Source organism: Cnephaeus nilssonii (assembly GCF_951640355.1).
Source record: "Cnephaeus nilssonii genome assembly, chromosome: 2".
Lineage (NCBI taxonomy): Eukaryota > Metazoa > Chordata > Mammalia > Chiroptera > Vespertilionidae > Cnephaeus > Cnephaeus nilssonii.
The window spans coordinates 60,385,544-60,400,425 of record NC_137073.1 but is presented as its reverse complement, the minus strand read 5'-3'; the positions used below and the strand labels follow the sequence as shown (position 1 = coordinate 60,400,425).

The 14,882-nt window shown below is 43.3% G+C and overlaps 1 protein-coding gene across 6 annotated transcripts in view; it reads left to right on the top strand.

Moving 5' to 3' along the window:
- The window catches only part of CAST (calpastatin), a 124,604-nt gene that overhangs the window by 57,241 nt on the left and 52,481 nt on the right, over positions 1-14,882 (top strand). For all 6 annotated transcript variants that reach the window (XM_079791486.1, XM_079791488.1, XM_079791485.1 and 3 more), the window contains one exon: positions 10,941-11,000. In XM_079791486.1, the coding sequence (XP_079647612.1) occupies positions 10,941-11,000 (60 nt within the window). The remainder of the gene's footprint in view (positions 1-10,940; positions 11,001-14,882) is intronic.

Sequence of the window (14,882 nt, the reverse complement as noted above, 5' to 3'; positions counted from 1 at the left end):
CCCTGCAGATCGGCTCTGATCGCCGGCCAGGCCTAGGGACCCTACCCATGCACGAATTTCGTGCATTGGGCCTCTAGTGCAGTAATAATATCAATAGCCACATGTGCTTTAAGTGAGCTCATAATCTTTCAGGATTTGTACAAAACTTTCCTGGCAACGAGATTCCTTTCTCTGTATTGACTGGAACCTAGACCTAAGCAAGCCATGCATTTGAATCCAAAGAAAATGCTGTAATGCAAAATAATGTTGCCCATTTTTCTTTAAGGAAGATAAACAACGTTAGTGTGTAACTTCTCAAAGCAGTGGTCACACTGAAGAACTGCACTTCCATTCGGAGACTGAGGAAAACTTTTGAGGCTGCTGCTATTCATCAAACAAAAAACACTGCTGTTTATGGACTCACCATGTGCCAGGCACTGAGCCAAACACTTCATAAACACGCCCTCATTTAAGCCTCACGACCAGCTTATGTCGTGGTATCATTTTTATTCAACCTAGATAATAACTCTGATTTGGAAGAGTGGAGCAGCTTCCCTGAAGTTACAGCTAAAATTAGACCCCAGGTCAGTGGGACTCCAGAGGCCAAACTCTTGTCTTTCCTATTTGACCATGTATCATTGGCTACATTATTTAATAAACTTCACATAATTACAATATATAACATCAGCGATGCAGCACTCCAGATTTCTTAAGCCTGACAATTTGCAGGTGAGGAAACTGTTCCAGAGAGGTTAAGGCTCAAAGGTCACATACCTTGCAAGGGCCTTCTTCTTCATTGTTCATTATGGAGCATCTATTCTGCTGCAATTGCTTGACTCACAGGCCTACGTAAATCCTAGCTGGACAAACTTTTTCTCAGGGAAAAACCAGAAGAGGAGAGCGGGTTGTCTTTTCCGGGTCTAACTTCTCTACTTCGCTTTATGTTGGGCAGGCAACGTCAGACATAGTTGGAATTATTTCATGCATCTAGAAAAGCAACGGGGTGGTGGGGAAGGATGGGAGGTCTGGGTGGAGGTGGCAAAAGAGGGAGGGGGAAATGAGGACTTCTGTATTAGTGTCAACAATAAAAATAAAGTGGAAAAAGAAAATCATTCAGGATCCTTAGAGGCAGGAACATAATTTCAGGAAAAAAGTGGCTTTTCTACTCTTTGATAACTAATCCAGGCACTTGCTCTTTAACTTGCTCCCAAAATAATTATCATTCCAGAACAAAACCAAAAACAAAACACGCCCCACTGGAATACTGGAGTTTGCAAAGCAATGAAAATGAACCAATTTCCTTGTAGTACCGGAAGTTCAACTTCATGCCTTCTGTGGATTTTTTTCTAAGCACTTAGAGTGGTCCAGTGTTAGAGCTCATAATCAGACACGCACAGCAGCGTGGCCAAAAGTCCTGCAGCCTCTCTGGCTTGGGTTGAGATCACAGATCAGCTGTGGCTATTGTCCCGGTTTCCAGGCAACATTAGGATGTTTGTTTTGAACTCTGCCCACATGTTGCACCAGAGGCCAAAGCTTCTGTGCTTTTCACTTTCCAGAGCAAGCAGAGAGTAGACACTCTATTTTTATCCTGCCTGTTGTCCCTTTTAATGGTATGTTTCATGAATGCTCAGCATACTCAGCTGCAATGGAATCAGCCATCTTCTGTTTCCCCCTGATGATGCTCAGAGCGCCCCGTTTTGCAGTGCTCCGCTTCATCCAGCCGGCTGCACTCTGGATTGAGTATCTCTGATACTTTCCCACCTCTAGGCCTAGCTCATCTGGAATGACAAACACATCTCAGTCTTCATCTTCATTTTTGAAAAGTTCAAATGTTTTATTTTAGTTTTTGAAAGTAGGGGAGTCAACTTGTTAGAGCAAAAAAATTCATGAGCATCATTGTCATCTGTTCAAATCCAAGCTCCACCGCTTCTTAGCTGTGAGGTCTTGGATAGGTTACCTAACTTCTGAGCCTCAGTTTTCTCATTTCTATGATGCAGATAATAATGGTTACCTCCTAGGGTTCTATACAGATCTATTGGAATCAGACAGGTAAAGCACCGGTCACATGGAAGATGTGATAGTCCCCGCCCCTCTGTTGGCACACAGTTAGTAGAAATACTAAGTAAGTAGTTCCCACCTCCTCTGTGAAGTCTTTCCTAACCATCTCCCAAACGAGCATCTCAGAAATCGTCTCCCTCTTCTGATCTCTTACAACATCTTATTGCACTTAAGGTCCTATTGTACCGGTTAATAATGGCGGATTTTGTAATCAAAGAAAACACAATAATTTCTAGAGAAACATCAAAAGTGCGTTATTCAAAGTAATGTCCATCGCTAGCTACACATTTTCCCCATCTTTCAGGTAATTTGTGGATACCGTCCCAATAGAACTTTTCTTGTTTTGAGGCAAACCATTCAGAGACCCAATTTTCCACTTCTTCGTACGTTTTGAAGTGCTGCTCAGAAAGTGCGTGTGCCATCGATCAGAACAAGTGGTAATCTGAAGGAGCAAGGTCTGGTGAATACGGTGGGTGGGTTAATACTTCCCAGGCAAGATCTGTTAATGTGTCTTTAACTGGTTTTGAAGTGGAGCGTTATCATGAAGCAAAATTACTTTGCTGTGTCTTCTGGCCCATTCTGGTGAAAGCATGGTTCAAATTGATTATTTGTCGTCGGTAGCAATCAGTATTAACAGTTTCACCTGGTTTTAGCAGCTCATAATACACCACACCCTCCTGATCCCACCAAACATAGAGCATTGTCTTCTTTCCGAAGCGATTTGAACTTGCAGTAGATGTTGATGGTTGACCTGGATCAATCCATGATTTTGTGCATTTGGGATTCTCAAAAGAAATCCACTTTTCATCGCCAGTCACAATTCGATGCAAAAAAAAGACTTTCTTTTGTGCCGTTGAAGCAACATTTTACTGATGACTTTTCGGTTTTCCATTTGTCTTTCCTTCAGTTGATGTGGCACCCATTTTCCTTCCTTTAAAATCTTTCCCATTGCTTGTAAATAATTGGAAATTGTTTGCTGAGCAACGGTTAATCTTTCTGCAAGTTGTTTTTGAGTTTGACACACATCTTCATTCAATAATGCTTGTAATTGTTGGTCTTCAAACTTTTTCAGTTGACCTGGATGTTCTTTGTTTTTCACATCGAAATCATCACTTTTAAAGCGTTTAAACCAGCATCCACAAGTATCTTGAGATGGAGCATGGTCACCATAAGCTTCCCAAAGTATACGATAACTTTTTCTTCAAAATAAAGTAATGAATTAAAACTTCCCACAAATGAGCATCATTGTCATCTGTTCAAATCATCATTGTCATCTGCTCTTTTTTTTTTTTTTTTGGTGCAAAACTCGACATTTTTAAGCATAAAAATATCTATGATGTTAACACCTTCAGCAAATTTGACATATGAAGTTTTGAAGCTTGTCAATACAACAAAATAGCATACATATCAAATTGCATATATATCAACATATGTGTAACTCCATCTACTAAAAAAAATCTGCATTATTAACTGGTACAACTAGTATATTATGTATGTGCTGAGATGTGTGTATGTTGGTGCCCTGCGTAGATCTGCTGGCACAAAGGGATGGCTCAGCTTCACTTGTAGATGATCCATTATCTTTCATCAGAATCATGGTCTTGTTGTGATAAATAATATACTTTGTTAGGTGACTGTATTGCAGGTCTTTTTTAAAGCACCATTATTATCCTATGTTAATAATTTAAGGCATTGCAAGAATGTATGTCATGGTGGCTAACAATAGACAAACCGGAACATCTGACTGTTCTTTTGCTGACGTGAATGAGCCGTCACTGAGACACCTGTAGTCGCTGGGTCCGCAGGTGCTGTTTGTGAAGCACAGAGGAGCTCTCCTTAGAAAGCGGCTCCCTCAGCCGCCGGTCGCTTGCTCCGGTGTCTTACAGGAGGCAGCCCCGGGATTTTTGTGTGTATGTGTGTTTTACGTTGTACAACTGCCAGGTTGATGACAATAAGCTTGTAAGTGACTATATATTTAAACTAGGTTATCCTCACCAGTTTTCTGACGTGCTTTGAGCAAAATTTCTGATAATTGTAAAACTCATAATGTTGCTTTTGAGCCATCAGATAATACTTTTGTGTTTATTCATGCACAAATGCATACACTTATTTAACAAATATTTGTTAAGGAACTACTGTGTGCCAGGCTCTGGGGATGTGCAGCAGCTGAAACAGGCATGGCTCCTGTCCTCGTAGAGTTCAAGTTCAGGTCTGCCTTATAGCTCCTGTGAGGAAAGAACTTAAAAAATAGCCAGTTCCCTCTTTCATTATTTGAGATGTGTTATTAAATAAGAATCTTATTATGGTTCAGAAACATATTATTTGTTTTTCTCTTGTGCATTCAGCAGAGATAGTTTTAAAAGTTAAAAATCATTATTGATTTGTCCAAGGTTTTAAATTGGGAACGTTTGTAATACTTATTTTGTGTTTTTGCCCATCTTGCCTGAGTATGTTGTATCTGACTTGACTCTCTTAGCCCTGTGGGGTGCATGCTATTCCCAGTGTGGGAAACGAGATGCTTAGTGGACTCTTGGTCACAAGAAGCAATCAGACTGAAACGTAAGCATTCTAATTTATTAATTATATTCTTGAGTCTAGCATTTTTTTTAAAAAAATGAGTTATTAAAACTATACCTCATTCATTTTTAAGTGAAATTTTAATGGATTAGAAAATGGAAACAAAGGTTTGAATCAAGAGTGATTTTTGAGATCCTCTCTGCAACAGTACACTCAGCGTTATAGTGCATGGAGGGGTGCAAAAATGACCCCTGTCTCTTGAGCAATTTATAGTTCATTGACAAGCCATGGCATACATTTAGAAAAGAGCCTCACAACCCTCCAACGCAGCATGTATGAGTAAGTGTTCACGTGGGAAGTACAAAGATGAGTTGAGAAGATAACCTGAGCTAAAAGAGATACAGGTGTTGTATCTTGAGCTAAATCCTCAAGGGGAGGGGTAAGTGGGACCTGAACAGGGAAAAGGCTTTGTAGGGGATAGGAATGGCAAGATGAAAGGCTCAGAGGTGGAATGTGGCATGATGGTGGTGATAACACTAGCTGTTGCCCAGCACATATCATTTGCCAAGCACTGTTATTGGTTCATGTACATTAACTTATTCTTAAAACAACCCTATGAAGTAAGAATTGTTACTATTCCCATTTTACAGATGTGAACACTGAGGCACAGAGAGGTTAAGTAACTTGCTTGAGGTTGCACATGAATTCAGTGTCAGCTGGAATTCCACCGGACGGTCTTGAGTCCAGACTCCTCTCACACTCTTAACCAGTGAGCTATGTTGCCTGATGAGGTGTCCACGAGACAGGAAGGACACCCTGGCTGAAGGGGAGTTGTGGGCAATATTGAGGGAAGTAGTGGAATAGATTAGTAATACTTTGGTCAGCAAACTTCGGCTCGCAAGCCACATGCGGCTCTTTGGCCCCTTGAGTGTGGCTCTTCCACAAAATACCACGGCCTGGGCAAGTCTCTTTTGAAGATGTGGCATTAGAAGGAGTTTAAGTTTAAAAAATTTGGCTCTCAAAAGAAATTTCAATCGTTGCACTGTTGATATTTGGCTCTGTTGACTAATGAGTTTGCCGACCACTGGATTAGGTCAAAGTCCAGTAATGGAGAGTCTAAAGTTCATGGAGAAGATTTTGGGCCTTACCTAGGACACAGTGGGAAACCATAGAGAGTTTAGTATTTCATCAGAGTGGGAACATGGTACACATTTATTTCCGATAAATTAGTCAGGCAGCCAAAGAGAAAGGATTGGGAGCTGGAGATGAGGGTTGGGATGGGGGTGGGAAAGAACCAGACCTGGAAACTATTAGAAGGGCCTTGATATAATCCAGGTGTGGGAGATACGTGATTAGATCAGGCAAAAGAAATGAAAGAGCGGCTGGTGGTGAAGACTAGCATTGTGCCCAACGCCAGTGGTTCCGGGCCAGGGGAGTTCCCCACATTCCGTCATTTGACCTTTCCATCAACTCCAGTGGGAGGTGGTGTTACTCCCAGTTTGGAGTGAAGGCAGTGGAGTCTCCAGAAGGTTAATTGATGTGGATTAGCAAGTACTGGAGCAGGGATTGGAGCCTGCATCTTTATTGGCTTCCTCACTTTAAGGAAAAATAATGTAGTCTGGTGATAAAGTAGGGCTGTTAATAAGTTAGGGAGAACTGTTCACATAATCATAGTAAAAGTAGTTAAGGTCATGGGGAGAAATCAACTTCCTGAGACAGCAATACTACAAGAGAGAAGGAGAGGGTTTGTGACTGAATATTAACACAGAGCAGGATTGGGGCAGGTGGAAGAGCTTTCAGAAGGAAACAGTTCAGATGGGGGGCGGGGGGGGGGGATGAGGGCCTGCCGCTCTAAGGTCACTGTGGCTGTGGGCGAGGGCGGTCTGTGATGCAGAGTGAAACTGCCGATGGATGGATCATCGGGTGGAAAAGGAGAGTACCTCCGAGCGGCTGGCGTTCTTAGCAACCCTCCACAACACACGCTAACCTGACCAGGTGTGTGAGGGTGGCTAGGGTTGCAGGTGGGAGGACACAGGAATGCTGCCGGCGAGGGGCGGGGAGAGGAAGCGAGCTCCGGGCTGAGGTGCAGCCACTCTGACTCACTCCAGTGCGCTTTCTGAACCAGGCCAGCCAGTGACAGCGGGACATCCAGGTGAGGCCCTGTGGGTCTGGACGGGAGGGAGTGTGGAGTCCCATAAACCTGACGGAACTACCCAGAAAGACTCTGAAAGTCTTCTGGGAGACCAGGCAAGCGAGAGGACGCTATGACGTGGAAGGCAGAGAAGTAAAGAGCTGAGGGGATGACTTTGTCGGCCAGATTTGATGGCAGCAGAAGGGATGAGTAAGCCCTCGAGGCCCACCCCTTCTCAGGGAGCCTTTAGCTCTCTCGGTGAAGCCCTTCACCAGGCCCTGTGCAGAGCTCACAGCTTCTCTCACAGCCAGCATGGTAGGAGGGTAGAGCATGGTCCTAGATCTTATTTATCTTCTTGTGAAGCTTCACTAGAAACCCCGTGTAAATTAGAAAAAGCCCCACATAGAGACCTGCTGTCAGAGTGGGGGCAACTGATTAGTGTCCCCAACAGACAACTCTTTTAAAGGGACCCCATGCGCTGGAGGGGCCATTCACGATGCGATGACCTGCCTGTGCATGGCACTGTGAGTCAGGGAGTGGGGACTGGAGAGGAGTGCCCGTTAAGGCGGGAGCTGGTGAGATGTACACCTGAAAGGAAGGGCAAGTAGGATTTGGATATTTGGGGAAGAGAAACGTCTCAACCAGTGGCACTTGTGTGAAAACCATATGAAGGAGAGATGAACGAGGTGAGCTCTGAGACAGGATGGGCAGCTGCCTGGAGCAGCTGTTCTGAATTGGGAGATGGAGTGGGATTAGGATCTTTAAGGGCAAGAGAAAGAAGTTTCATGTGATACGGTGGGCTGCAGGAGTCACCGCTGGTTCTGCTTTACAGGGAGACATGTGCCTGAGAATGACCAGAGAGGGTTAGAGAGCTGGAAGGCTGTACTCTGGGGGACCTTTCCAAATATTTGTGAAAAAGGAGAGCAGTTTCCATGTTCCGAGGGTCTTAAAAGCATACGGTCTTTCCCTCATACATCTAATCCTTTACTGCAGTAAACTTGCCAAATTCTTACTGTGGCAAGCAAACACACTTAAAGAGACTTTGTGGAATAATGCCAGAAGACAAGATGCTACATTTTATAAGTACGGGATTAAATATTAATTTTTCCTAAGCTCAGTCACTCTCTTTCATCGACATTGGTTTATCTTTTATGTAACTTGACAATATAGCCAGATTATTTGAGGTGGGCCTGAAACTGACTGAGCACTCAAACATTCGTGTTGTCACCCAGGATTCTCTTCATGCCTCTGTCAGAGCCCTTAGGTTGTAACGGAAGCCTGCGTGCCGTCCAGGCCACCTCAGGGGGCTACAGACTCTTCCAGGCTCCGATGTGTCTTACTCACTGTGCATCCTCAGCGCCTGGCTCGTTGCCTTTTAAATAGCAATTGTGAGTGGGTGGGTGAATGATTATAGGAAGTAGCTTTTCTCGACTTTGTTACTCTGGTTTATGCCTCTATTCAAGCTTGTAAATGACAAACAATACTCTGCACGTTAAGAGACCTGGGTGAGTCATTTGGAAAGGAAAGTATTGTTATGGCTGCGATTCAGTCTGATTTACAGCGCCAATCCCAGTAGAGCTATTTTCGTACATGTGAGTGCTGATGGTTGTGTTTTAACATTGGCTGCCGCTGGATGTTGACAGGACCTGCCAGGGTAGGTCCTGCAGCAGAGTCGCTGGTTCAGAAATCAGGCAGGCTAGGTCCCAGCCTCGCACATGCCACTCAGAGGGTCCGCTCCCACCTTCGGGTGATGCCTCCTTACCTTCAGTTGCCACGTTAACTGTCACTTCCTCAGCATCACCTGTCCTGACTGTCTCCTGAACTAACTCTGGTTGCCTAGTCTATGCTCTTGTGGGACCCTTGGTAACACTTACAAGTAATGATTGAAGCGATTATTCTGTTAATGTTGCCTCTGATGAGGCAATAACTTTCGCAAGGATTGGAACCTGTGTATCGGTTTCACCACTGTGTTCTCATCACCAAACATAGTACCTGGCACTAACTACCAGTACACTTGAATTAGCTCTTCAAAATTTTTTAAATTGTAATTTATTTATACCCATGATTAGAAATTCAAACAGTACAGATTTAAAAGGACCCTCACTAGAGATAACAAGTATTAAAGGTTCCTTGTCTTTACAAACAGAAGAAACATTGAACAAAACTACAGTTGGTTGGAGTTGAATGAATTTGCAGTGGGAGGGGATTGCTTTCCTTCTTCCAGGGAAGCAGCCTGCCTATTTCAGTTCCCAATGTTCCATGCCTCAGTGATGGGATAACACTTGCGTGGAGGAATCTGTGCTGAGAACATATGGAGCCAAGACCCTGAGCTAACTACCCATGATAACCTGCTCCGTGCTAATTATAGCTATTCCTTATAGAATTGACTGTCTTGATGGGCCTCTGAAAATTATCTTTTCTAGGAATAGAGTATTACATCCAGCTATTGCTTAATAAAGTAGTAAGGCAGGTTGGAAACTCCAGTGATTTGGGGAATGTTTTAATAAAATTGGATGTTTAGGAAATAAATTAATGTTCACTTGAAGATTTGCAGCTTAAAAAGCATTTCGTGTAACATGTGTGGTCTTTGGTGGTTTTATATGGTGAGGGAATTCATTGAAGGAGTGGGATATATCAAAGCAAACTTCTTGATTTTGAATGGAAATTTGTACAACCACTTCTAAATGTGGAGAGACAGAATTATATGCATAAGGGAATGTTAATCCCCACAAATTAAAAAAATTCTCAAGGAAAAAAAAAATATATATATATTGTCCATTAATTCAGTGTGGAGGGAGGATTTATCTTAGTTCATCTTCTAGTTCTTTATCCCAAAGATGATGTGAGAGACCACTCCATGCCCTGCTACAGGACCAGGTGTGAGTGAGTGTGTGTGTGTGTGTGTGTGTGTGTGTGTGTTGTTGGAGTGGGGGGATGCTCAGTTGGTACTGAAGTGTACTCAGAAATAGTTAAATTCATATGATAACGTTGAAAATCAGTATATTAAAGCTTTGGACTTTTATCTGTAAATTGTAATTTTATATAAGTATATAAATTTCATAATTTATAAACCTATAATCAAGATGCTCTACATTAAGTCAGGTCTGAGGGGAAGGTGATATTGTTCATGGGCATGGGCTGTAGTGGGTTCATACAGTCGCCGAGAGAGATGTTGTGTGGAGGTGGGTGAGGCAGGGGCCTCGCAGGGATGGGCTCATCCTGCCCCGGACTCAGCCTCTGAAGTGGCTCAGGGCCTGGCATCAGAGACGGGGTCTGGGGACTGTTGGCAGGGCAGCAGCTGTTTACTGACAGCCAGTTACTTAAGGAGGCAGCGTGTGCCAGATGGAATTCCTGGGCTCTAACACCTAACGACTCAAATGTTAAGGAGGTTTAATGAGCCTGGGTTGGAACTCCCAAAGACAGTAATTGTCCATTTAATATTAACCAGTGTATTGCAAGCTAAGTACTAGAGTAGTATTCAATCCCATGCAAGTATCACATGCACGTTCTACTGTTTGGGTGATAAGATATCAGGGGCTGATCTCCCCTCCCACTGACATCCCTAGGAAAGGTGTTTCAGGTACCATTCATCCCCTTTTGCCTTCCAGGTAGGAGCCTAGATGAGACAGATAATAGAGCAATATTTCCTCCACAACCCTGTCCGCACCTTCTCTTCCTTACATGACACTGGGAGGACAATTCTAATCTCCCTGAGTCTGTTTCCTAGAGCTATGCCCTGTTCCTTCTATTTTGCATAATATATTATGAATAATGCATGGGCAGTTTAATGAGCACCTACAGTGTGCTAAACACTTTGTACACATGACCTCAAATACAACCCTGCAAATAGATATCATAGGCCCTAAACTGAGACTCACAGTCACAGAGCTAGTAATCGGCAGAGCTAGCATTTGAACAACATTGTTTCAAGCTTCTAAGTCCATGCTTTTTCTAAAAGGAACACACACAATAATTACAATATTTCCTGAGCTCTTCATGTACTAGTCAGTAGTAAACTTATAAGGTAGTTATCGATTGAAGAAAAACTGAGAAAGGGGGGAAATGAAGATCAAAAAATTTAAGTAACTTGCCCAAGATTATTTGGTAAGTGGCACATTCAAACTTTGAACCATTTTGTGGGAGTGGCACTCTAGATGAGGTAAGAAAAGGTAAGAGCGAGTATGGTGAAGAGGGTCTGAAGGATGAAGTAGGCTGTGGGTTAACTAGAGTCAGACTTTGTTTCTTTCCGTCCTAGGTGTCTACTTCCTCTGCATCAACCAGCACGTCTTCCAGTATGAACACCACAGAAAACAAGGTATGGAGAGTCTTCCAGGGTCAGGTTGGGTGGATGCCTTTAAGTTGATTAATGTAAAGCAAAACAAATGTTGATTGATAGTTGGCAAATGAGTTGTATGTCCTACGGAGCTTATGTTATAGAAGTAAACGTTTTCTTCCTAATGTATGGGGGTCGTTGGAAACTCAAATTTTCTTTCAATATTCACCTCAAACATCGTCTAGACGCTTCGACATCCTTTTAGAATATCTAGAAAAGACTGGTCACCCAGAGGTTTTTTTGGTCTTAGACTGGAATGAGTTTTTTTATTTGTAAGATAACCTAAGTACATTTCTCTGGGTCTAAATAAGAGTATGAATTTTTAACTTCTTACTAAAAGTATTTGATTATTATAGTCATTTAAAACTAAATATAAGAATGAGAAGTGACCTAAGTGAACATAGATGAGCAACGGATACTGATCATTTCAGTTGCTTTCTGAAGTTTCTTCCTGAAATTTGAATCATGTGGGGCACCATATTATTGGTAAACCTTTGTTGAGCTCTACTTGGGATTTATTCCTATAATTATGCCTTGGAATTTCAGAAGAAAAATATAAAAGAACTAGAGGCCCGGTGCATGAAAATTCATGCACTGGAAGGGGGTCCCTCAGCCCAGCCTGCCCCTCTCACAGTCCGGGAGCCCTCAGAGGCGGGAGGTGACCCAGCAATCGGGAAGGCGACGCTCCCATCACACCTCTGCTGCTGCCACTGCTGGCAGGGCAAGCCTTGGCCGGCCCTGGTTACCTGAGTCTTGGGTGGCCCTGGGCGGCTGGGCAGCCGACATCCGAGGCTTGCCTGCGCCTCAGGCCGGCCCTGTGCGGCTGAGCAGCCAACATCTGAGGCTTGCCTGCGCCTCAGGCCGGCCCTGTGCGGCTGAGCAGCCAACATCTGAGGCTTGCCTGCGCCTTGGGCTGGCCCTGTGTGGCTGAGCAGCCAACATCTGAGGCTTGCCTGCACCTTGGGCTGGCCCTGTGTGGCTGAGCAGCCAACATCTGAGGCTTGCCTGTGCCTTGGGCTGGCCCTGGGCAGCTGCGGGGCTGAGGGGACTGGGGGACTCCGGAGGCAGGTGTGCGGAGCAGCTGGACCCGCTGGGGGGTGGGCCCAGCCGTGCCGCACACCTGCCACCCCAGTGGGGCTGAGGGGACTGGGCACCACCATCTTGTGGCTGTAGGCACTGCCATCTGTGAGGGCATGGCAGTCAATTAGCATATTCTCTCCTTATTGGCTGTGGGCTCCACCATCTTTGTGAGGGTGTGATGGTCAATTAGCATATTCTCTCTTTATTAGATAGGATGCCCTCCAATGGGATTGCCACATAGAGGGAGCCTAGTTCTGAAGAGCTGGCCTTAAACCCTCACCCTCCATTACCAAGTCTCAAGCTCTGTATCTTGGGAGTATTCTTAGGTGGAGGTTTAAAGAGGGACTCTTTTCAGAGGTTCTCAGCTTTATGAGGTGATAATATTTAATGCCTCTAAGAGCTACCCCAGCTCCATTATTATTAAGTTGTCTTTGTTTAAAATCCCCGACATCTTTTGCTTTTTATCTTCCACCTTACTTTGCTGTCCCAGTGGGCTCCTACACCACAATTTAATACTGCATTGTAATTTAGTGATATTGAGGGATCCTATGGCCTCATCTTGAACTGTGTTTAAAGGACATTGCAAATATCTTGAAACACACTGTTTGAATATAAGCTCTTATAAATGTCATTTAACATTCATTTTAATTTTTCAATTTATTATTAACCTAAAATTGTTATGGAATATTTTACATTTATATTAATTTATTATTTTCATATATATATATATATATATATATATATATATATATACATATATATATATATATATATATATATAATTGATTTGAGAGAGAAAGGGAGAGAGATAGAGAGATAGAAAAATCAATGATGAGAGAGAATCATTGATTGGCTGCCTCCTGAACGCCCCCTACTAGGGGGATTGAGCCCGCAACCCAGGTATGTGCCCTTGGCTGGAATTAAACCTGGGACCCTTTAGTCCACAGGCCAATGCTCTATCTACTGAGACAAACCGGCTGGGGCTAATTTCTTATTTTCAAAAGAATACATAATCGGATTCATAATTAACCTATTAGCTGTCACTCCTTATTTATACCTCGCTTAATCTTAAAAAATAAGAAAAATCTAATTTCAGTCTTAAAATAATCTTAAAACTATGGTAAAAACATCTACCAAAAGATAGTTCTCACTGACCTTAAAATGCATGAAAACTTGAAGTAAATAGAAAGGAGAGCCAGAAATATAGGATTTCCTTTTTATTATATTGGTTTGCCTTTGACCTATTGCCTGATTCTAATCATCCCCCCAACTCTCACCTTGAGGACCAATGCTTAATTCCATTGTGCCCTGTTTTCCAGAGCAAGTGTCAGCAAACTCTGCAGCCATCCATCCCTAAGGATTAAACAGGAGATTCCTGGAGGTTCTGGAACTAGAGGAAGGGAGGGGGGAAGAGGAGAGTAGGTGAGCTAAAAGAGGGAGGGACAGGAATAAGATGCACCCGGTGAAGTATCACCAGTGGCTGACTCAGGACCACTTTGGCCTTAATTCTGTGTCCTTGGTAGATTTCAGTCACTGTTCTCATTAATCATCTTGGTGTGCTTCTCATGTTGGCTCATAAACATTTTTACTAGCCTCCTCTGAGAGGTTTTTGTGAACTTGATGAGCGTATTCCTCTAAATATTTTGAGTTCCTAGAGAAAAGATTTTAATTCAAGTTAATACCTAAACCAAATCCTTACCATGTTCTACACCTTTCAAATGAAAGTTAGTCTGGCTCTGAAGGGGGGTGGTATGTCTAGATTTAAGTTCTCTCTTACCCCTGGCACACAAGAATTGGTAGACATACTGCTGTGTCTGAAGTAGAATTAGATTATTTTTAATAAAATCTTCAAGGTGAGATACCTAAGAGGATATGTAGTGTGGACACTGGAGCCAGATAGCCTCACTTAGAATCCTGCTTCCACACCAGCTGGGATGTTGGAAGACATCATTTTTGCTTTGGTTTCCTTATGTGTATAGTTTGGAGGAGAATGATAATTATATTTATCTCATAAGACTGTGTAAGGAAACGAAGATATAAAACTACTAGAGGCCCGGTGCATGAATTCGTGCACGGGTGGGGTGCCGTGGCCTGGTCAGTGTTTGGGGCCGTCCAAGGCCATCTCTCCCAGTCCCGATTGGGGCCATCCAACCAGGGGGAGGGACCGCGGGAGGTTGGCCGACTGCAGGAGGTTGGCTGTAGGAGTACACTGACCACCAGGGGGCAGCTCCTACGTTGAGTGTCTGCCCCTGGTGGTCAGTGCGCATCATAGCAACCAGTCGACTGGTCATAACAGTCACTTAGGCTTTTATATATATAGATTGGACAGTGCCTGTCCTAGTAACCTCAGGTTAGAACATCTTTACTTATGGTGCCCAGTAAGAGCTGACAGGTACTCCAGAGACAATATGCTGATTGAGAACACCAGGGGTGTGCCTCAATTTTTCATCCATGAAATGGGGATGATGATGATGATGATGAAGATAATGATAATGATAACAATACCTATCTCACAGGACCATTATTGGGACTGAGTTGGCATGTGTAAAGTTTAGGACATTCCCTGGTACTAAGAGGTGATCAATAAGCATTAGTTATTATTGTCACAATTATTTTGTCAGCACCACAACCACATAAAATAAATTTAGGTAGTGTATTAAGTGATTACTATTTATAATGCACATCCTATATAATAAAAGCCTAAAATCGACCGACCAGTGGAACGACCATTTGCTATGATGTGCACGGACCACCAGGGGGCAGACACTCAATGTAGGAGCTGCC